Below are 24,982 nucleotides of genomic sequence, written 5' to 3' on the forward strand. Positions count from 1 at the left end.
TAAGCTCCATCAGTGCTGTAGTCGAGTCACCAACTGTCGAGTCCAAGTCGAGTCTCGAGTCCCCAGTGTTCGAGTCCGAGTTGAGTCATCAAGGTTGAGTCTGTGTTATATTTCAAGACTGCCTACATTTCTCCACTCTGGCACCTTTAAAGAGCTGATGTAATTGTAAAAGAGGGTCTACATTAAACAAAAATGACACCACTGTGTTAAATAAAACTTTTGATTTCAATAATGTAGGCTATTAGTAGCCTAAATGTTGAAATAAACTTTAACAATGCTGTAGAAGTGCAGTTTATTAATAGTAAATGTTAACTAATGTAGTTAACTAGTTTAATAAATGGAACATTATTGTAAAGTGTTACATATTTGTTATACACCGATTCAGACGTCTCGTGAATTCATTGTTGGACAGTTGTTTTAACCATTCCATTAAAGTAAGTCAGTTCAAATGAGTCATTAGTTCGCGAATCAGATGTGTCATTAATGGACGTGTAGCCTACGGCCCGCGTTGTGCGATTATCTGGGCAGTTTAGGACATCACACATGATTTGTGTCAACACAGAAAACATTTCATCACTGGATAGGTTTTTTTGTTTATTGAAATTGTTTTTTATGTCAGCTGAATGTGCGGAACGCTTTTCAGAGAAGATAAGGCAAACGCTTTTTTTTAGACCAATTCACACCCCGCTGTAATTCAGGAGAAAAAAAAAATCTCTGAATGCTCCACGTGAAACTTCATTCTTTTGACCTTTTACTATAGTGTCAATTGATTTTGATTAATATGCACGAGGGAGAGGGAGCAAGACAGCGCTCGTGTTGTTTGAAGATGGTGAGTGCGCGCGCGGCCGGGGCTTTCTCTCTGCTCGTTCTTATCATAGACAGTATATAAACTGGACACAGCGGCCCCATAGGTTTCAACGGAGAAAAGTGAAGCAAATTAGAAGCACTCACTTCCTGATGGCGGAGCGTACTGCGCAGACTCAAACTGAGCTTGATGACGTAGATGTGACGTGAGCAGCCTGTCTGACAGTTGTAAGTCTTCTAGTAGCAGTGCCAAGCAAAATCTGAATCATTCCCTTCCGAAACTTGCAGAGACGGAGAGCGTGAGTAGGAGCTGTCCATGAGCTAGGAGCAGGAGCAACTTTATGATTCACTATGGGCTTCTCCCTTGACTTTATCAGACTTTATGCCTCCACGTCCCCCCGATTGACTGCAATCTTCTCGTCCTGTCTCTACGGTAATTTACATTTACGCATTTGGCAGACGCTTTTATCCAAAGCGACTTACATTGCGTTATCCTATACATTTATACATAGGTATGTGCAATCCCCTGGGATCGAACCCACAACCTTGCGTTGTTAACGCAATGCTCTTACCACTGAGCTACCGGAAAGCCGTAAAATTTCCAGAGAGTCGCGTGGTTATGACGCAATCGTTAGCCTACTTTTACAAAAACTGCTTCTACGGGGCCATAACGTAGGATACAAGGTAATGGAGCCTTTTATAGATTGTCGTGTTTCTTTAGAAATAAACAATGGACAAATGGAGTCTTTAAACGCCTCAGATGTAAAGTTATTCGCTGTCAAAGTGACGCCAAAATGAATGGGAGTCAATGGAATGCTAACAGCAGGTGATGGCTTGTTAGCCAATGGCGGCCTCCGGGGGTGGTACGGAATTCGAGAGCTTGATTACCCCCCTGGTTCTTATCCACAACTTTCCCGAACTCTGACCTTTCCTGAACTCTGACCTTTCCTGTGATCGCTATGGCAACGTAGAACAAGCCGGTAACGAACTTCCGGTTTACGTTAGCCTGAAGATACTGCTATCGGAGAGCCTCAACAAGCCCAAACAACTTGCTTGGGTAATGACGAGTAGAGCTTAGATCGGGCCCAAAAAAAAAAAAATCAAGCCCGACCCTGTCTGAGCCCGGCCCGGCACGACACATTAACTGTAATTATGAGCCCGAGCCCGATTTAGACCCAACCATTTTTAATACGTGGGCCGTTATAACCAGGGGCGGCGCCAGATAATTTTTTAACATGTGCTGAGGGGGTGCTAGATATATTATATATAAATACTTTTAATAAATGAGCAAAAATTGGCCACTTAATATTTAATATTCAATTATTTTAATGATGACAATTAAAGTATTCATTTTATTAAATTGAACAAGCACAACATTCGGCATTCAATCAAATATTATTAAAGATTTATTAGTATTATTATTATTATTGTTATTATTATCAATAATGTTATTTAAACACAATATCTTGTTATTTTTACATAATATGTGTGCCGAGTGTGCGTGCAACAAGCAACATGTGCATTTGTAAATCCTGTGACACGCGTGCATTGATTTTTATTAATAAACGAGTGTTTTCTGTCAGTGTCTGCTGCAAAGATGAAGTTGACGATTGCCATCTCCGTAGTGAACACGCCTATAGAGAAAAATTCACATCTTGGATTACATAATCAGAGAGTAGCCTATTTCTTTTCATTTTGAATTGTTTCGTTTAAAGACATTTAAAGCTTTCTTTAGATAGGCTATATTTGTCATGTCTGAGTTTCGGTTAATTTATGATGAGATGCGCTCCTGTTCACGTGCAATGCAAGTGACCGCGGCGCGCCGGCGCCTCCATGTCATGATTTATATTGTCTGCTATATATGCTTCTTCCAGGCAATTGGTTGATGAAAATTTTTTTTAAATTAAGATACAATTTATACAAAACGAAATTCACTTTAAAGAAAGGTTTTCTACAAAACCAAACTTAATGAAGAAAATCAAGTTTAATCATGTCTGACCCACTCTATGTCTCCCGATGCATCCTATCATGGTGTTCACTTTTCAAACAGGGTATCTGCACAATTTTTAAAGTCAAATTTAAGGCTTTTTAAGACCTTTTTTAAGACCTGAAGAAATCCAAATTAATACCGTACATTAGGGGTGCGCAATATTGACAAAAATATGTCTAGATATTTTCAAAGTTTTGTTGATAATAATTAGATGATATTTTACTGATTGTGTTTTTGTACTGGTATCCTGGCTGGTTTAGGCCTGTTGTTGACAGCAGTCTCACGAAGATATTCATATTTTTTTATATTCTATGCAGTGGTCACAGTTCACAGTAGTGACCGAAATTAAAATTTTTATTAAAGGGCACCTATTATGCAAAATTCACTTTTACATGGTGTTTGAACATAAATGTGTGTTGGCAGTGTGTGTGAGCAAAACCACCCTAGAATGACAATCTCAATAAATCATAAGCACTGTCTCAGAATGAGCTGTTCTCAGATTCAGCGCAATGTGACGTAGAATTGTGCAGGCCCCTCCCACGACTGTTGAGTGACACTTCAGTTTGAGCATAGACCCGCCCTGAGGGAGCGGGACACAGAGTCCGCCAGTGTTCGACGCTTGAGCAGCTGTAGACAAGAATGTCTCCTAAGCGATTGAGGTGTTTTGTTGTTGGATGTCAGAATGAACATATCAGTCTTCATTTACTCTCGTTCTTACTCGAGGATGGATCTGTACCAACTGTTCGTGATCCAGATTACACTCTCCGGAGCGACAGGACTAACGTTACTGACCACGGCAGAAATGAAAGTAAGAGCGCGCACTTTATGACAGCTCATCGAATAGTTTTACGGATTTACAGTGTACCAGTTTATTAAGCACATACTGAAAAGGTGTATATTTGTATGCTGTTAGTTGTAACGAGTGTTTTGTGTACTTCGCTGTGTATGTTCCATGATAATGAAAGGGAGAGCGAGAGAGTTTATGGATAAGACTTTAATGCTCACATCTTATACTGTGTTTATTTAGCTGTTCTTACAATGATTCTCTGGAGTAAAACTAACGCTTCATCTTTTGTGTGATGTACAATAAACTTCATTGAACTCATCAGTATATTTTGGTCATCATTCGGATGAGGTCTGCTACAGCAGGCTTGTATTAATAGTGGATAAAAGCAGATGACAAATAAGTTATAACCATAATTAAGCTAAACTATACCTGTTCAATCTCCATACAGTATTCTCTGGCGCTGTGGGCATTATTGTCCGACTCCGAGTCAAAATGAACACGCTACTGAGAGTTTCTGTTTAGATATTATCAGATGAGATTGTCCTGACTGAAGCGCGAGCTCGTGAGGCTCCGCCCCCTGGGCCGGCAGCAGCAGTTAATTTGCATTTAAAGGGATACACACTAAAACAGCTCGTTTTTCTGAGCCCCAAAAAAATGACAATTTAAACATGCTGTAAAAAAATATCTGTTGGGTATTTTGAGCTAAAACTTCACATACATACTCTGGGGACATCAGAGACTTATTTTACATCTTGTGAAAAGGGTCATAATAGGTGCCCTTTAAGGGGCAATATTTGACACCTTAAATTGATTTCCAGGGGCATTTTCACCTATATATGGACATTGTTTCTAAATGTATTTAGAGGTATGCATCACCTTTTATGTCAAATTCTAACATTCAAATTAAATTATATTAGAATAACACAGTACCAATGTCAAAATAAATCATTAAATTAAAATCCATCCTTGCAGTGCAGAGTGACACAGAAGCGGCATCAAAACTGGCATTAGCCTACTATTTACACTTCATTTACAATTGCATAAATAAAGCTATTCAATATTTAAATATGAAATGATTTATAATTTTAACGTTTTAATTAAAGGATACTTTAAATATGAAACTAAAACCACCAGTAGGTGGCGGCAAGTCACTGTCTTACTAAGCGAGTTGTTGGAGTCAACCGATTTGTTCAAACGGCTGATTCATTCAGAAAAACAAGTGATTGTTCATTGAATCGTTAAAATGATTCGTTCAAAACGCGGATTTCAGTAAAAAAAATTTTAAAAAATAATAATAATAATCGCTGTCTGTTGGACTTCATTATGAAATTCTCGTCGGCGATATAAAGTGAAAATTGACAATATTGTGTCCAAAAAGTAACTCACAATGTTAACTTCATTGTTAATTTAACTGTTGTATAAAATAATTAGCTCATTTGCAATTGTGCAAAGGAAAACGGCACTCTTGCTCATGTGATATTCTAATATAACAACATAATATGATATAAATATAAGACAAAAACTCATTTGGGGACATCTATAACTGCACTGACACATCACGCAGTGAAAGCAAGCATGAGAGAAACGCGATGTCAGCTCGCACTCGCAGTGCCTCGTACATAGTAGTTAAAACAATGATTACAATATCATCATAGATCATAGACAATATTGCACACTCCTAAGCACATAAAGAATGAACTTACAATTGAACTGACATTTACTCGTTTTCTTCTCTCCTCTCGCGTGCAGGAGACAGACGTAGGCTAATATGCTGCCGTAAGTGACGCGAATTGTCACGTGAACAAGCAAATCCACAAAGATAGAATAAAAAAAAATACGTAGGCCTACGCTAATTAGATAGTTTTCATTTCGAATGCATTTAGATAAGTCTAAGTCAAAGTGTCATCTAAAATTTAAGACCTTTCATAAGTAAAAATAAGACTTTTTGAAAAAAATTATCATTTTTAAGGCTTTTTATGGCCTTAAATTAAAAAAAAAAATTCTAAATCAACATAGATGGAAAAAATTACATTATAATATTTGAACAAATATGAAACTAAATGCTCTTATTTAATGGCCACAACAAATATAGTAGGCCTACATACTCTCTATTTGTACAAATTGCTGCACATTCAAGTTAATTCTCGAATTAATTTTCAAATGATTGAAAATAAAAAAACCACTTAGAAAAAACTGCAGTACAACTGTATATATATTTTTAAGTACAAGAAAAACTCTTTCTGCGTAGAGGGTCCGTTTATGTTGGAAACAGGTCCTATTCATAAAATCCTTCAGTTTTCGCTTATTTGTGCACCCGACAACGATACAAGTTGAGCCACAAGGAGCCATTGCTTATCTGTCAGCATTACTACTTGTCAGTTATCAGTTTCACCCGTTTGTACCGCGACGCGAGTATCCCTTGTGTGCTAGCTTAGGCTAAACCGGAACTGAGATACCGTCAACAGGAAGTATCGAGTGTCATGGCGACGCCCAATAAGACTCGCAGGAAAGTTGTGGATATGCGGGAAAAAAGAGATCCCGGCCGGTCCTGGAGCCCGAAACAGGAAAAGTGTAACATCTTAAATCAAAATTGTATAACCTATTTGGTCAGAAACTTCATCCAACGTCATTCATTTGATGAATGCTCAAGTCCGATTTTATATATCCTCGAGTCCGAGTCCAAGCACGAGTCATCAGTCCGCGAGTCCAAATCAAGTCACGAGTCCAGAGAATAGAGTCTCGAGTCGGACTCGAGTCCAGAGAATAGAGTCTCGAGTCGGACTCGAGTCCAGGACTCGAGACTCGAGTCAGAGTCCAGGAGTCTCGAGTCAGAGTCCAGGAGTCTCGAGTCAGAGTCCAGGAGTCTCGAGTCTCGAGTCAGAGTCCAGGACTCGAGTCAGAGTCCAGGACTCGACTCAGAGTCCAGGACTCGAGTACTCCATCACTGAGCTCCATATATGGTTATTTCGGGGTGGAGACGCATGTGCGCACAATCTTCCGCTGACTGGGATTTACAAAGTGAATTCGGTTTTATAAGTCTGCATATTTTTTGGCGTACGCCATTTTTGCCTTTCAGGAGCACGTACACTTTTAGTAAGGATCCTACGCACAGTTTTAGAAATGAGCCCCCTGGTCTTTTCACGATCGGATAGCTATCCGATCACAGAAAACGCATGAGTTTGTTTTGTCGTTTAAAAACCTTTATAAATGATCTTGATCTGTAAGGTGTAGATGGGCGCCGCCATGTTTGTTTGGGCCGCAGTTCAGAGATTCATGTCTGTTGGATTTATTAAAGTACATGAATTCATCAGTTTCTCCCGAAATACATGAAAGTAAGTGGCCGGTGAACTGGGAGAAAAATAGAGTAAACTTTATAGTTACTTACACTGTGTATCTGATATGAATAAAACCAGTCGGCAAATATATTTGAATGGATTGTTATTGCTGCTTCCATAGACACCATTGTGTATTTTACAAACTATAAATGTATTGTTTTACTATAAATTATATGCATTTAAATGTCTGAAACCTAAAATTTGCACATTGCTTGTGTGATGTCCACTGGCTCGCCTTCATGGTTTAAAACGAAAATATTTCCAATATTGCAAAGTGAAATTTTTCCTTATCAACAATTGCTCGCAAAATGTTGGACAGTGATTCACATTTCACATGCATCATATCCCGTGATAATCAATCCAAGTAAATTATTGAATAAATTAGTAAATAAACAAGTATACTTGCGGAAAAGCCTAACAGACACTTAATTAACCAAAAAATATAAATGAAATGGTTATGGTTGGATAATGGATTTGTGTAATGTAATGCAATTCAGGACCAGCCGTCTGTAATATGCTTAAATTATGCAATCTCTTACCATATTGTTTAAATCCTCAGAATCAGATGAGTCACTCTCACTTAAAGACGCCTGGTCTGAAACGTCTTCGTCACTATCATCAGATGGTGAGATCAAAGCTGTAAAACATATCAAAAAGGGAGAACAGGGTGAAAATACAGAACAATGGAGGATTTTTGGTTTACATTTACATTTAACAAAATCTTTTTTGTTTGCATGCAGGTGGGTACTCAAACAACCTCTAGTAAACATTAAATACTCACAAGCATCATCACTCTTCTCCTTTTCCTCTTCAGTCAGGGTCTTCAAGATTGGGTTAACACCTGGCAGACGACAACGTCGCTTCTTCCATCCCTTTTTCCTCCTGTGCAGAAAAATAAATACATTTAAAAAAATACAATAAACTGATTTTTCTGCATCAAATTGACCTCAAACAATCACAATATCAGTACGCTTACATGGACAACAACATTCCGATATTAAGCCGATTGACAATACTCTGATTAAGAAACTACCATGTAAACAGCGATTTCTGATTACCTTAATCCAGCTAAAGTCATACTTGAAGTAAACACAAATCAAATTAAGACGTGGAGTATTCCTATTAGTCGCATTATCGAGGTGCATTATAGTATGTACACACCTTAATCAGACTATTAACGTTGTGTGGAAGTTTTCGCCACATTTTGTGACAGGACACACACACACACAGTAGTGTTCAACCGTTTGACGGCAGACAAGCATGGCTTCAAGCAAGAAGGCCGTTTTTTGGTCAGAGCGGGAAACAATGGTAGTGTTAAGAATTCTGAAAGAAATGTATGAAAGTACAAAAGAATGAAAGTACAGAGGAGCCCTGTTGCTAGAGAATTTGTATCCGTCGTTGTCTATTTGCACGTATAGCATGACAAATAATTAACTGCACTTGAAGCTTTCGTAAAATTAAAAATTAAACACCCAAAACTGTATATGGTACCATTAATGAAGACGAACTGTATGTTGATACGCGAAATTCTGGAGAGAACGTCGGACGGCGTACCATAGGGATGTAATGACGTGTGCCATTAATCGATCTATGTCAGAATCAGAATCAGAATCAGAATCAGAAAGAGCTTTATTGCCAAGTGTGCTTGCACCCACAAGGAATTTTTCTTGGTACTGAAGCTTCCAGTGCACATATACAAATACAAATACAACAAGAAACATAGTAATACAAATTCTAAGAATAAAATATATAAAAAAATAAAATAAAATAAAATAGTATAAAAAGTAAAAAAAAGGGGTCACAGTTGGGTTTAGTCTGAATAAACATTTACAGATTATGAACATATTTACAGTATTTTGAGAAGTATGAATAATATAAATATAAATATCACCTGAGTTAGAGAATATTACACTAGACAGAGGGAGTCTAGTGCATGTTACAGATTATGAACATATTTACAGTATTTTGAGTAGTATGAATAATATAAATATAAATATCACCTGAGTTAAGAGAATATTGCACTAGACAGTGGGAGTATTGCACTTGCAGGCATATGCCTTGGGGGGCATGTTAAGTGTTCAGAAGGGAAATGGCCTGTGGAAAGAAACTGTTCCTGTGCCTGGATGTTCTTGTGGCCAGTGATCTGTGTCGCCGTCCTGACGGTAACAGTTCAAACAGGGGGTGTCCAGGGTGAGTGGAGTCTGTGATGATTTTACCTGCTCTCTTCCTCACTCTGGAAGAGTACAGGTCCTGGAGGGTTGGCAGGGGGGCACCAATAATCCTCTCTGCTGTCCGGACTGTCCGTTGTAGTCTCCTGATGTCCGATTTGGTAGCTGAACCAAACCAGACAGTGATGGAAGTGCTTAAAACAGACTCAATGACGGCTGAGTAGAACTGGATCAGCAGCTCCTGTGGCAGATTGAACTTCTTCAGCTGGCGAAGGAAGTACAGTCTCTGCTGGGCCTTTTTCACAATGGAGTCAATGTGATTTGCCCACTTCAGGTCCTGAGAGATGGTAGAGCCCAGGAACCTGAATGACTCCACTGCTTCCACAGTGCTGTTCATGATGGTGAGAGGGGGGAGTGCTGGGGATTTTCTCCTGAAATCCACAATCATCTCCACTGTTTTGAGCGTGTTCAGCTCAAGGTTGTTATAGCTGCACCAGACAGCCAGCTGTTCAACCCCCAGTCTGTAAGCAGACTCGTCACCATTTTGGATGAGACCGATGACGGTGGTGTCGTCTGCAAATTTCAGGAGCTTGACAGAGGGGTCTTTAGAAGTGCAGTCATTAGTGTACAGGGAGAAGAGCAGTGGGGAGAGAACGCACCCTTGGGGGGCGCCAGTGCTGATGGTGAGGGTCCTGGATGTGAGCTTCCCCAGTCTCACTCGCTGCTGCCGGTCTGTCAGGAAGCTGGAGATCCACTGACAGATTGAGGATGGCATGGAGAGCTGAGTCAGTTTGGCTGTGAGAAGATCAGGGATGATGGTATTGAAGGCCGAACTGAAGTCCACAAATAAGATCCGTGCATAAGTCCCAGGTCTGTCAAGATGTTGCAGGATATAGTGCAGTCCCATGTTGACTGCATCATCCACAGACCTGTTTGCTCTGTAAGCAAACTGAAAGGGATCCAGAAGGGGTCCAGTGATGTCCTTCAGATAGGCCAACACCAGTCTTTCAAACGACTTCATGACCACAGACGTGAGAGCGACAGGTCTGTAGTCATTAAGTCCAGTGATTTTAGGTTTTTTGGGAACCGGAATGATAGTGGAGCGTTTGAAGCAGCAGGGAACTTCACACTGCTCCAATGATCTGTTGAAGATCTGCGTGAAGACTGGGGCCAGTTGGTCAGCGCAGGCTTTTAGACAAGCAGATGAGATGCCGTCTGGGCCTGAAGCTTTCCTAGTCTTCTGTTTTTTGAAGACTCGGCTCACGTCCTCCACACAGACCTTAAGCTCAGGTTGGATGGCAGAAGGGGGGAGGAGAGGGGTTGCAGGAGGTGATGGTGGATGTGTGAAGTGCACATCAGAGCGGGTGTGAGGTGTGAGTCTGGGCTTCTCAAACCTGCAATAGAATGCATTGAGAGTGTCAGCCAGTTGTTGATTCTCCACAGATCGGGGGGATGGTGATTTGTAGTTGGTGATGTTCCTCAGGCCTCTCCAGACTGATGCCGGGTCGTTGGCTGAAAACTGGTTTTTCAGCTTTTCAGAGTAGCTTCTTTTAGCAACTCTGATCTCCTTTGTCAGTCTGTTTCTGGCCTGGTTATACAAGATTTTATCCCCACTTCTGTAAGCATCCTCTTTGGCATGACGAAGCTGTTTGAGTTTCCCAGTAAACCATGGTTTATCATTAGTGAATGATAAGAATGTCCTGGTAGGAATGCATGTATCCTCACAGAAACTGATATATGATGTTACAGTATCTGTGAGCTCATCCAGATCGGTGGCTGCAGCTTCAAAAACAGTCCAATCAGTGCAATCGAAGCAGGCCTGTAGATCCTGCTCTGCTTCGTTGGTCCATCTTTTTACAGTCCTTATTACAGGTTTAGCTGATTTCAGTTTCTGCCTGTAGGTCGGTATAAGATGAACCAAACAATGATCAGAGAGCCCCAAAGCTGCCCGTGGGACGGAGTGATACGCATTCTTTATCGTGGTGTAACAGTGGTCCAATATATTACTGTCTCTGGTAGGACATGTAACATGCTGTCTGTATTTTGGCAGTTCACGGGAGAGATTTGCTTTGTTAAAATCCCCAAGAATGATTAAAAGAGAGTCTGGGTACCTTTGTTCCATTTCAGCTATATGTTCAGCCAGCTGTTGTATCGCCGCGCTCACACACGCGTCTGGAGGAATGTAAACATTCGCGAGAATGAATGAGGAAAACTCCCGCGGCGAGTAGAAAGGTTTACAGTTTATGAAATGTGCCTCTAAATTAGGAGAGCACATCTTCTTCAGTGTTGTTACATCTGAACACCAACTTTCGTTAATGTAGAAACACAATCCACCACCTCTCGTTTTCCCCGTTAGTTCCGCGATGCGATCCGCTCGGAACAGCTGAAAGCCCGGCAGATGTAGTGCGTTGTCCGGTATGGCTTCACTCAGCCAGGTTTCAGTGAAGCACAGAGCAGCGGAGTTTAAAAAATCCTTGTTAGTGCGGGTGAGGAGAAGAAGTTCGTCCATTTTGTTAGGAAGAGATCGGAGATTCGCAAGATGAATACTGGGGAGTGCAGTACGGAGGCCGCGCTCGCGGAGTTTAACCAGCGCGCCAGCGCGCTTCCCGCGTTTGCGTCTGACCGCGCGTTTGAACAACACCGCTGCCCCTCCGACGAGAATGTCCAGTAAAACGTCTGAGTAATCAAAATCTGTAAAAAAGTTGTCTGGTGTGTGTTTCCTAATGTCCAGTAGTTCGTCTTTGGTGAAACTGATAGGAAAAGAATGACTAAACGCAGAACAAACCAACAAAAACAACACAATAACTGGAGAGCTCCACACCGAGGCAGCCATCCGCGGCGCCATCTTGGATACTAGTATGTTCTGTAACATGTAAAACGGGAACATGAAAGGAATATTCTAAAAGCAACTCATGTAAACACCTTAATCAGTATAGTCTTATTCAGAATAAGGTCAATAATTAGATTACTGCTGGCCATGTAAACATGATGAACTAGAACAGGCATCCTCAAATAACGGTCTGATCTTTCCATTTCCGTTCTGTGCGCGTTGATTCTCTCTCCCGTTAAAGCACCACATTAAGAGCTGCAGATGACACTGTTATTTTGACAGTAGCAGAAACACAGTGAGCGGTAAAATAGATTTATACTTTTACTAAAACACTGCAGAAAACCAAAATGCTGCAAATACAATTATTTTCATCTGTCATTTATATTTATTTTCATCTGTACATATACACACACTCAGGCCATTCAAATACGTTTTTTAACAAGACTTTTTTTTTTACATCTATATTTATCATTACTAATCAGCAAGTTAAGAGCATTTCATAATAAACTACGTAATAATTGGGAAAAAAGTATTTGTAGACGGCAAGGAAAGACAATTAAACTTTGGAATTTCTATTAATCTTTGTTTTCGGCTCATTATAGCAAACAACAGGGCATTTTGATTATTATGCACATTGTTTGTTTGTTTTTAATAGATACTTAACGCAAAATATAAAAACGGTCCAGACTTCTTAAGAGGAAAACCCTGAACCTTACATACAGTGGTGGTCAGAATTAATGGCACCCCTGGTAAATATGATCAAAAATGGCTGTAAAAAAATGTATCTGCATTGTTTATCCTTTTGATCTTTCATTAAAAAAATAAAATAAAAGCAAAAATCTAACCTTTCATTGAAGTCAAAGAATTGAAAGTGGGGAGGAAATCACATTATGAAATAAAAGTTTTTCTCCAAAACACGTCGGCCACAATTATTGGCACCCCTAGAATTTTTTTACGAGTAAAATATCTCTGAAGTACATTCCCATTAATATTTACCTTTATTTAGCACACCAGGGTGACTAGGAAAATGAAATTGTCTAGCTATGACTTCTTGTTTCACAGGACTTTAAAAATTACGAATACACAAATGGCAAATTTCTTTAATCATCCATCATGAGTAAAACCAAAGAATATAGTTCTGGGCCCGTATTCATAAAGATTCTAAGAATCCTCTAAGAAAACTCTTAATTTAGCTTAAAAACTTTAACGTAGGAGTCTTAGCTTAAAAGCGATTCGGGACCGATCTGAGAGCAACTCTGAGTAAGGAAAAGACAAAAACTTTCATCTTAGTAAGGAGGCGGGGTTGACCCTGTTGCTATGTATGACACAATCTTTTGATGACTGTGATTGGTTGGTTGTCCAAAAAAAAAAAAAAAAAAAGTGATTTTAAGGATAGGGTCTATTCTAAGCCTTCACTTTGAAATTACATGCGTAATTTTTCCAATTTGACCATTCTCACACACACACACACATTATATATGTGTATATAAATCCTTTTTTTTTTGTTTACCATGCTGTTAATTTCCTATAAGGTATGTGATTGGCTTAGAATGATAAAAATTGTTCCACTCTTTCCAATTACACTGATTGCTGGCATGTCTATTTAAGTGGTGGTTTGAATGTTGGTTTTAATGTATCAAACATGGAATTTTCCCAGTTGCCAAATATCGTAATGTAGTGATTACTTTCATTTCTGGCGCTATGACATTTCTGTGCTGTGTCGGAGATGTTAGCGCGTCTCTAATAAGATCAGTCACAAACATGATCCCTGCACGATCTAATCTATATAGCGTCTTATTAACTCACTGTTATTCATTGTCTGCAACACATTTCTTCTCCCTCTTCGTCTTTCTGCCATGTTCTCCTCTGCTAAAGAAACTCTTAAAAGTCCTCGTCCATGCTCCTAACAATTTTGACCTTAAGACCTCTTTTAAGGGTTAAGATACTTTCTGAATTACTTTTTTCTTTACTAGGATTTAAGAATTTTCTTAGAATTTTGTCACTAGGAGCTACTCTTTGCATTAAGATTCTTTATGAATAAGATTTTTTTTATATAAATTCTCAAACACCACTGCTTTGGACCCAATATCCTCATCTTTGATGACTATTTTGATTGTTTAGGATTATTTTTCTTTTACAAAGTACCACTGTTGCCCAAATGGAAATTTATAACAATTCCAAAAAAGTATTGTCCATCTGGACAATACTCTACTGGGAAGGAAATATAGAGACCGGACTTCTTGGAACAAGAATTGAATACCCCTGAACTAGAAGTTAAATGTCATACTGTGTATTTAAAGGGTTAGTTCACCCAAAAAATGAAAAATCTGTCAATAATTACTCACCCTCATTTCGTTCCAATCCAAACCCAAAATGTTGTTCATCTTCGCAAACACAAATTAAAGTCCCCGTGAACCAGAAGTTGCAAACGACATTTCTCCAGTGTTTTGACGTATTTTCAAGTGAAACGGAATACTGAACAGAGGGCAGGGTTTTACTTTAGCGCTCCTCCTCTCCATCTCTGCTAATAGCAGACTAACGGTTTGAGGGGAGAAGTTAAGCGTTTTCAACCCAAGCCATCAAACTGACGTCATCAGAAAGGAACGCCATTCCAGACCGGAAGTAACTTTTCAGATTTTGATTAAAGATTACAACAGCAATTTTTTTTTTCTGTGTATCAACTTGCACAGATTAATTGTTCACCACAAGACTAGTAATATGCACTAACAAAGTAAATAGGGTCAATTTTGATTTCATGTCGACTTTAAGATATTTTTGATGAAATCCGAGAGCTCTCTCATCGCTTCATAACATTAAGGTTGAACCACTGGAGTCACATGAACTATTTTAACAATGTCTTTGCTACCTTACTGGGCCCTGAAAGTGGTAATTAAATTGCTGTCTATAGAGGGGTCAGAGAGCTCTCGGATTTCATCAAAAATATCTTAATTCATGTTCTGAAGGTGAACGAAGGTCTTACGGGTTTGGAACAACATGAGGGTGAGTAATTAATGAAATAAATATTATTTTTGGGTGAAAACATAAAAAATGCTCAATTGGATTAACTAACCCTTTAAAGCTAGTAGATTTCTAAAACAAGCAACAATTCAATTTTCATTGTATGGGGTCTTTAAAGCCAGATACCCATTGTACCATCTATGGAAGCATGCCAGATTTGATTATGCTATTATTATTCATAAAGAAAGTCAATCAATTGTATTTGAATTACCAGACAAAACATTTTACATAACTAAACAATGCGAACAAGCAGCGGCTCATTGAAACTCACATGCGAGCCAAAGCTTTGCGTGCCAGTTTACGTTGTAATTTGCGATTATTGTCAGAATCTCTGAGCACATGATCCTCTGCAGCCCAGCGATCCCAACTGCAAAACAGCAAAACAACAAATGCTTCAGTATACGGATTCGCCGCATTGACAACATTGAAAGTGGCTAACATTAGCAATTTCATTTTATTTACTTTAGCGATATTAATATTTGTACCACTAAAATGTCAAATACTTACAATAATGTTAAAACCATTTTTTTTTAAACCACTGTCCCGCTAAAATGTCAAATAATAAGCTATACACAAATGTTAAAAGCCAAAAATGCGACCTCGTCTTACCTTCTGTTCCAACCACTAAAATGAATCAGATACTTTGGGACTCTTTTTCCCTTGTCATCTTTTACTGTTGCTATGTCAACAACCTGAAATGCAAACGCAAACACAAATTCAAATGTAATACCCCCACACGATAAAATGTGGAATCGCATATATATATATATATATATATATATATATATATATATATATATATATATATATATATATATATATATATATTACATTTTCTGTCTAGTGAGGATTCATCCTGTGCCCTTCCCCCAGTTTGCCACCGCAGCAGCCTGTGCGGCGCATAATGCTGACGTCACAACTGTTGCTAAGTTGGCTGAGTTTAATTGTGTGCACGCAATTTTATTTCAGTTGATATTAGGGGTTACTAGCGTAACGCGGATACTTTAAATGTAGTTCATTTTATTTAAATGTTTTGCTTGATCGGGCATGATAAAAGAGAATGGTGAGGCCTCGCATAGGGCGGATGCAGCGCTAGCTACTTCAGCGAGCTAATGTGCTATAACTTTTCCTGTTTCTTAACCACGCAACGCCATGGACTTTTAATAATAATAATATATATATATATATATATATATATATATATATATATATATATATATATATATATCCTTTTAACGCACACTATAATCGATATATATATATATATATACACACACACACGTTATTAAAGTTGATTATATGGGTGATACTTCGAAACTGTAATACTAGCAATCCGCTCCAGTTTCACGACTGTGCCGAAAAATGTATTTTAGGAAATGTGGGGAAAAAAGGAATATCCATACATGCGTAAAAGGCGTATTGCCTGCAACAGACCAAAACAAGCTGTTAAAAGGCAAATGTGTAGCAACATGATCTTATTTACCTTTGCATCGTAGAGCACCTTGGCCTTGGATGGGTCAGGTTCAAAACAGAGAACTTTTTCTCCTTTATGGAATTTAAATTTCATTCCCCAAGAGTTCATTTGTTCATCGTGGCGAACAAGAGAAGACTCTGAAGCCCCGCTCCTTAACCCGTTGCATACCTCGTTGAGGAAGATAGAGAGAGCAGTGCGCAAAAAAAAAAAAAAAAAAAAAAATTCAAATGACGTTTATTTATGTTCACGCTCGGATGGGAAGTTCCTATTTAAAAGTTCCGAAATATGTAATTATGACTAGGGAGCCGGTTGCATAAACTTAGCCATTATGTTAAGTTCTAGTATGACCCACTAGCAGTTAGTCAGGGGCAGTCAGTCTTACTTTTCGGTATCACATTTGACCAATCTACGTTTTTCTGTAACTGATAAATTTTTTTTTAAAAATATAAAAAAAATCAGTTAGCCTGCAGTGTTTTGGGGCATAATAAAATAGATTCGCTGGACAATTTAATATTTTTCTCTGTCTTTTAATTCCAGACAAATATTTAAAGAATTTAGCATTGCAACGTCATGAAAAGCAAAATAAATTAAAATGCTTTATCTGCTGCATTCAAGTTCACATTAGGCTTGTTTGAGATGAGCAAAATCTGCGCAGAACCGATCACCGGTGATCAGCGCGAGATGCATGCCGGTTAGAAATGTGTCCGAGTGCGGTCCGCCTGGCTCTGATGTCATGCTGACGTAGTCAAAAATCTCTCGCGAGCGCAAGGCACACCTGTCGGATTCTGCAGTCGAGCGCAGTTGCTCTCCACCGACTGCGCTGATCAAAAGCATGATGGGAAACGACTTGCTGACGACACAGCTTAATGTTCATTGGTTTAAACAACCGTGATGTATGACTCTATCTGTGTGTTCCTACTACTTGTATCGCAATGATTTAATAAAGATTTAAATAAATAAATTAAAAAAAAAAAACATCAACCGTGATGTATTGTTCTCTTTTAAAATGTTTGATTTTAAAACTCTGATATCATGTTTTATGTATGTGTGAATATTCCCAAACTATCTAACAGTGCGATCTCTATGGATTATGCAATGTATTTTTTATAAAAAAAGAAAAGAAAAGAAAAAACACATGTCTGTATTAAAGAAAAAAGACTGATAAACATGTATTTGGAATGGAATTAAATAATAGGCTACTTTGGGTGTCTTGTTCATTATATTTATTTTCATATAAAAGCAACAGAACTTAAATTCCATCCAGTTTATTAGCAACACTGTGCACGAGCGTGAATCCCGCGAATCCCGCGATATCCATCTTTGATCTCACAGCTGTCAGATCCACTACGAGAAGAGAGAACTGTCCGGCTTGCCTGCGCTTTTTTCACTCCTCCCCTCACTGCAGCCGCCTACTCTCGCCTACATTTCAGGCGAGGCGAGGCGCATCTCAAACAAGCCTATTCTTTCACTCTGTGAATCTCGTACCTCCAAGTCACTATATGGGCGGGATCCGTTACTATGACGTCACGCATTTAAGTCTGAAACGTCAAGGAACACAGAAGTAGCCTAAAATGTTAATAGGCTTGTTTGAGATGAGCAAAATCTGCGCAGAACCGATCACCGGTGATCAGCGCGAGATGCATGCCGGTTAGAAATGTGTCCGAGTGCGGTCCGCCTGGCTCTGATGTCATGCTGACGTATGTCAAAAATCTCTCGCGAGCGCAAGGCACACCTGTCGGATTCTGCAGTCGAGCGCAGTTGCTCTCCACCGACTGCGCTGATCAAAAGCATGATGGGAAACGACTTGCTGACGACACAGCTTAATGTTCATTGGTTTAAACAACCGTGATGTATGACTCTATCTGTGTATTCCTACTACTTGTATCGCAATGATTTAATAAAGATTTAAATAAAAAAATTTTAAAAAACAACAACAACCGTGATGTATTGTTCTCTTTTAAAATGTTTGATTTTAAAACTCTGATATCATGTTTTATGTATGTGTGAATATTCCCAAACTATCTAACAGTGCGATATGGATTATGCAATGTTTTTTTTATAAGAAAAGAAAAGAAAAAACACATGTCTGTATTAAAGAAAAAAGACTGATAAACATGTTTTTTGGAATGGAATTAAATAATAGGCTACTTTGAGTGTCTTGTTCATTATATTTATTTTCATATAAAAGCAACAGAACTTAAATTCCATCCAGTTTATTAGCAACACTGTGCACGAGCGTGAATCCCGCGATATCCATCTTTGATCTCACAGCTGTCAGATCCACTACGAGAAGAGAGATCTGTCCGGCTTGCCTGCGCTTTTTTCACTCCTCCCCTCACTGCAGCCGCCTACTCTCGACTACATTTCAGGCGAGGCGAGGCGCATCTCAAACAAGCCTATTGTGAACTTACTAATTCTAAATTCAAAATGATGAAAAACTTTCAGTTTATTGTTTATTGTCAATCAACTTGTGTAGGCTAAGCAAACGGTAAAAGTTGAGTGATCATTCATTACACACCATTCGCTACAGACTTGCCGCTCAATAATCTTAATATATAAAATATGTCATTATATTGTCTTTTAAATGTATTTTAAATACATTTTGGTATATATATTTTTTTTACTAGAGTAAGCAGATGGCTTAGTATAATGACAGACACAGAAGGATTCGCTCAGTGATGAACAATCCATTGGCTGATTTGAATAAGTCTAATGATACAGTACTGTACAATATCTGCTGCACGCCGGTGCTGTTGGTGCCCTGCACAGACAGAAGCCTAATGATAACCACTTTCATGGTCTTCCCAATATCATGAAAAATACCATTGTATTTGAAGGAAACAGTAAGATATGCAGGTTTTATTTTTAAAAAGTTTTGTCAGTATTTACCATTTACACAGCAAAAAATAAGGCCTATGTTTCCATTAAAAATATATAAACATCCTAAAATATTTTTACCTTATAGGCAAAATTGCATAAATTTGATTTGTCTAAAGTAATTAAATACTTATTGAATACTATTTAGCCAGTAGAAAAGATTGAGAATAACTCTTCTCTGACATGTTATACAATTTTTATTTATTCTAAAACAAGCCAAGGATACCGAATGATTTTTAGCAATGTAATGTGACGGCACATAGTCCGTATCTCATATTTTCCTAATGTCTTGTAGTGTTAAACATGGTATCACATGTCAGGGAAACACACACTGAACAGACTGGTAAGTTTCAAAATAATCCACATTGTAACAAGTAAGGGGAAATATTAATAATAACTCATAATTATCAATTATGATTAATTATTAATATTTGGGTCAGTTAATTGGATTAACTTGAGGTAGCTAAATTAATATTACAATCAATTAATCAGTTCCAACAAACTCTTTTGAGTATTCATTTATTCTAAGAAAAGTGTATCTTTCATGGCCACCGAAGAATAATTATTTCTTAGCATTAGAAATTAGTACTCTAGAAACTAGGGTACTCTGTTTGGTTGCTATGGAGTGGCTTGGCAGCTGCTAATGATGAAACTGCAAAGGCTTCTTGTCACTATGAATGATAAAAACCAACTCCCATGCCTCTGTGACATTCATAATGGAAGATATCCCTCTATGGATTTTGGTTGCTAAGGTGCTCGACAATGGTTGCTAGGGAGCAGTGGTGGACAGTAACGAAGTAAATGTAATTCGTTACTGTACTTAAGTAGCTTTTTTGCGTATCTGTACTTTACTGAAGTATTTAAATTTGGGAAGACTTTTACTTTAACTCCACTACATTTCAAAGTCAAATATCTTACTTTTTACTCTAGCCTACTACATTTTCAAAATCAGTCGTTCCTTTTTATTTATGAGTGGATAAAAACTTAACTGGTCAAACGAGCCACCTATCACAGTAGCCTACAACGTGCGCGCTTTGTTTTGAACTTGCCTCGGTTGTATCTACTAAGCGCGAACCAGAGCCGTTAAATATGAGAGTTGCGACCATAGACAGTGTATAAGAGGTTGCGACACACACGGCTTGTTCGACTTGAACCGGCGCTGCACAGACCGATCAGTTTATGACATCAAAGTATAGAGCGAAATCGCGAGAGCGATTTAAAAGCATACAGAGCCGTCTACTCTCTAATCGTTCTTGCGGTATTTTAATGTCATTCACCGATTGGTCTGTGCAGTGTGCCGTTTCAAGTCGAACAAGCCTACTGTGATCTCACCGCCGCGCGGTCACGTGATTCGTGTTGCTCTCAATAGTTCCAAACAATTTGTGTTGCCAATAATTTTAAGCGGGGGCAGAGAGCAGCAGCTATTATTGCAGCAATTATCGGTAAATACTGACGCATAATGAACATTTCTTATTACGTTGACACTAAAATTAATTGCATATAATAGCTTCTTTTTTTTCTGAGGAGTAGCAGAAACACTGCATTAATACGTTTTGGTGTTTAATTTTGTAGGGAAATTGGCTGCTCCCATAATGTAGTGTGTATATATATATTCAATGGCATTGTGCAGGTTTATGTGAATGTATCATAACATTAGGATGTTTATAATTATGACCATAGACGCTTGTGAAAAATATGTACAGTAAATACTGTAAATGTATATTATACCTTATGGGATCAGTCCCCTTCCGTCCAAAATTAAACACACAAAAAATGTATTCAATTCATATATATATATATATATATATATATATATATATATATATATATATATATATATATATATATATATATATATATATATATATATAGACTAATTAATGTCATTTTATTAATAGATTGATGTGCCAAGAGTGACAGAGTCTTCACGTAGACTGAGTTAAGCAAGAGTCTTGTGACAAAAATTATAATAGGACATTATAGCAATAAAAAAATCATAGTACTTGGATACTTAAGTACATTTGAAGGCAAATACTTTTGTACTTTTACTCAAGTGAATGTTTAAAGGCAGCACTTCTACTTTTACTTGAGTAATATTTCACCTTGAGTATCTTTACTTTAACTCAAGTACATGGTATGTGTACTTCGTCCACCACTGCTAGGGAGGGGCTAGGAAGTGTTGAGGTGATTCATGATTGGCTGTTTGCTTCCCCGAGTCAAACGAGACCACCTTCATGTTTCTATGACAATTCAGTCCGGAGATATCTCTTTGAACTCTTTCAATGGAAGTCTATGGAACTTGTTGCTAAGGGGCTCTAAATGGTTGCTAGGGCGTGGCTTGATAGCTTCACAATGATCCCGAGAGACTGATTGGTCGTTTGAGTAAAATGAGCCCGCCCCCTTGTCTCTATGACACTGTGATCCAGAGCTATATTCAATACAAAAGCCCTATGCAATTTACCATAGTAGGAAAAGCATGTGTGTTTCACGGGACGTTCCTTCCCCATAGTAAGTCAATGGGGCAACTTTGGGCAGCTTCTGCCCCCCAGGGGTGCAACTTTTACCCCATTGTGAGGTAGGTTCTTAAAGATCTTGTCAACCTCTTCAAATGTGGCAAATCACAAGTTTCTGTGAAATTCTCACTCGAAGCTATGACTCGTCAAAGTTTGTCACAATGTTAAGTCTATGGGATTTTTCGGCCGCTTTTTCGGCCCTGGGGTGAACACCGTACCTCCGATTGCTTATAAAAGTCATAGCACACCATTCCCGAATAATCCGCACCAGTAGTAAGTATGCTATACCATGTGTCAAAATGATTGATGGCTTCCGGTTGTCCTTCCGGCCTATATTGTTATGGATTGACCTATTGCCCCTACCTATCCCTCGATCATGTGTTTTGACAGGTTGACCTTCCGGTGTCCTTCCGGCATATGTTGTTATGGTTTTCCCTATTGACCTTGCTAGTTTTTGATCATGTGATTTTGACAGAAGCTTTTGACTTTTAACCTTTTTAGCCCTAGATCATGTGATTTTGACAGAAGCTTTGGGCTTTTGAAGTTGGTATAGGACATATAGGACATGTGTCAGGTTGGAGTTATATGGGTTTGTGTCTGGTTATATGGTGTCAAGAAGGGTTATATAGGACATGTGTCACAGGCAAGCATCGCGCTCCCTCCCACCTTCACATTCCAGAGTGCAGTGAAAGTGAGAAATAGAGATTTTATAAAAATTATGTATATTTCACATTCAGTTATTTCACATATATTTCATATATATATATATATATATATATATATATATATATACAGGGGTTAAAGTGGGCCGGAACGGTCCGGAATTTCGTTCCGGCACCTCAGATAAATAAATAAATGAATAGATTCAAATCTAATCAAATCATTCTCATCAAATTCAATGATTCTCATCATTCATCATATCAAAACGTAATATCACCCCCTGGCCCCGCCTTCACAAACACGCTTCCCGACATTATTATGTTCTCAGTCACGGTTCTCCTGTCTAAAATAAATCCATCTACACCTATGATCTACACCGGTTCACGCATGCAAAGTCATTCCTCCCTCCCCGCTGAACGCCAGCAATTACTAATGCGTGAAATGCACTCACGGTGGTTGAGAGCGGAAAAGTTTAGGTTCGATATTCGCCGGACGTTTGTTTTCCTTTGTATTATATTTTATTATTTATTATTATTATTCTATTATATATTATATTTATACCCGAGAATCAGTGGCGGCTGGTGAAAAATATCTTAGGTGGGGCTCTGTCATATTCGGTCATTTTCAATGGTCTATAATCATTGGACTCAGTTCTTTTAGCATTGTGGCTTCCAGGTTGTGGAATACTCTTCCTCAAGTCGTCCGTCAAGCATCCACCCTTCTCTCCTTCAAAAACCTCTCAAAAACACATTTATCTGAATATTACTCTTTAGCTCACAATCTTTAAATTCTACCTTGTTATTTGTTTTAATCTTTAACCTAACTTTGTAAGTGACCTCTGTATATTACTTTCTGCCCTTGGTATGTCTATCTTTGATGTTGAGGTTTATTTTGTTCAATTCCTTAACCTATATTGTAAAGCGACCTTGGGTGTTGGAAAATCTATATAAATAAAAATTCTTATTATAATTAATAACCACCCAAACACAATTTAAAACAAACTGCAGGATACCAGTGCTCTGTGAAAAAGTAATTATTTAAAGGGATAGTTCACTTTGAAATACAATTTTGGTATGTTTTAGCTTACCTCAAGGGCATCCAAGATGTAGGTGTCTTTTTTTCCGCAGTAGTTTCAATTTTGATATTTTTAGGTCAAACCGTTCTTGTCTGTCAGTCAAATAATGCAGGTCTATGGTCACCACCTCAAAGAGCAAGCACAGAGTCCAAATTAAAACAATTCCACATCGTCCAAATTAAACAATTCCCCATCGTAAGTACACATTGATGGCCTAAGACACGAAACGAGCGGTTTGTGTGAGAAAACGAACAGTATTTATATCGTTGTTACCTCTTGAACACAGCCGCGTCCAAATGATCTGAGGGCGCGGGCGGGTATAGATATATACACTAGATGTCGCCTTGGCTACAGTTTCGTTCCAATGAACTGCAGTAGCCAAGGCGACATCTAGTGTATATATCTATACACGATATCGCCATGATCTCATTTGTACAGGAATGTTCTGTTTTGAGCTTGGCCTTGTTCAGCATGGGGTATGCCTCCACTGTTGTATCAAGCGCTGTGTCAGGGAACTTCACACAGTGTTGTGGGAACAGCTCTCCATGCAGCAGTGTTGCACTGATGAGGTGCTGGGTGAAGGAGAACCGCTCCTTGGCATGGGTCAGGATGGTATCACATACCTGTAAAATATTCATCAGCTTAAATTTGCAATAAAGCTATTTTAATGAAAGTGATTCTGACTGAACGAGTCAAGTATGATTACTAAAGGTTTTAACACCATTATTCCTAATTGCACTTTACACTACGTTTATTTCTCCACACTAGCTCCCTATTGGTTTCCGTTACAAATCAAGGTTTAATTTCAATATATAAACCACATATTTTCTGTCACATGTGAGGATTCCTTACGCCTTGAATTTCTTTCCAATGAAAACTATTATTTTGCTGCTTGTGACTTCTGTGTCATCTCAACTTACCTCTGAAGCCAGCCTTTGTTGTTCTCCTGTTCCCAGTATCCTCCGTCGATTTATAGGCTGCTACTGGTCCGATGCACCGTCCCCAGACATTGAGGGAATAGAGGCCCTGGTCCAAAAATAAAGTTTAAATTGCTAACCTGTCATCAGACTTCTTAAAGGTGCTCTAAGTAACTTTTTTGACCTTAACTGAACAGCTTCGGAGTCGTTGGAATGGTTATATTACTTATTTCGGGTTGAATGGTTGTCGTTTCGCACCCCCCTGGTGCCCGTGAGCGGAAAATCTGCACTTGCAACTTTGAGCCGGCGGGTCGCCGGCCGCCGCGTCAGGAAGTCTCGCTTGATATCAGGTCTCGCGATGTAAACAATTGCTTTACGGCCAAAAGAAATCTGCTAAAATGCAGTCATTATTGCGCTCCCTCACGCTGTTCGAACCCGAATGAAGAAGACGTTTTAAAGAATGTCCCATCTGCTTTGATTTCGTTGATCTACTAGCCTCTGGTGTCTGAGAATCGCCAGCGAGTTTTTACAACA

General features: G+C 38.6%; 1 protein-coding gene across 2 annotated transcripts in view; it reads right to left on the reverse strand.

Moving 5' to 3' along the window:
* The window catches only part of LOC309495590 (MSL complex subunit 3-like), a 520,390-nt gene extending 503,370 nt beyond the window's left edge, over positions 1-17,020 (reverse strand). The window contains exons 1-5 of one of the 2 annotated variants that reach the window (XM_082165386.1): positions 16,416-17,020; positions 15,542-15,624; positions 15,204-15,299; positions 7,698-7,798; positions 7,456-7,553 (exon numbers count right to left, since the gene is read on the reverse strand). In XM_082165386.1, coding sequence (XP_082021512.1) covers positions 7,456-7,553; positions 7,698-7,798; positions 15,204-15,299; positions 15,542-15,624; positions 16,416-16,514 — 477 coding nt within the window. In that variant the 5' untranslated portion in view covers positions 16,515-17,020. Of the gene's footprint in view, positions 1-7,455; positions 7,554-7,697; positions 7,799-15,203; positions 15,300-15,541; positions 15,625-15,763; positions 16,108-16,415 lie in introns of those variants that run through there. The other variant, XM_082165387.1, reaches the window with a different exon arrangement.
* Between the last annotated feature and the right edge of the window lie 7,962 nt (positions 17,021-24,982).

The sequence above is a fragment of the Leuciscus leuciscus genome (genome assembly GCF_965113295.1).
Source record: "Leuciscus leuciscus genome assembly, chromosome: 3".
In the NCBI taxonomy this organism is placed as follows: Eukaryota; Metazoa; Chordata; class Actinopteri; order Cypriniformes; family Leuciscidae; genus Leuciscus; species Leuciscus leuciscus.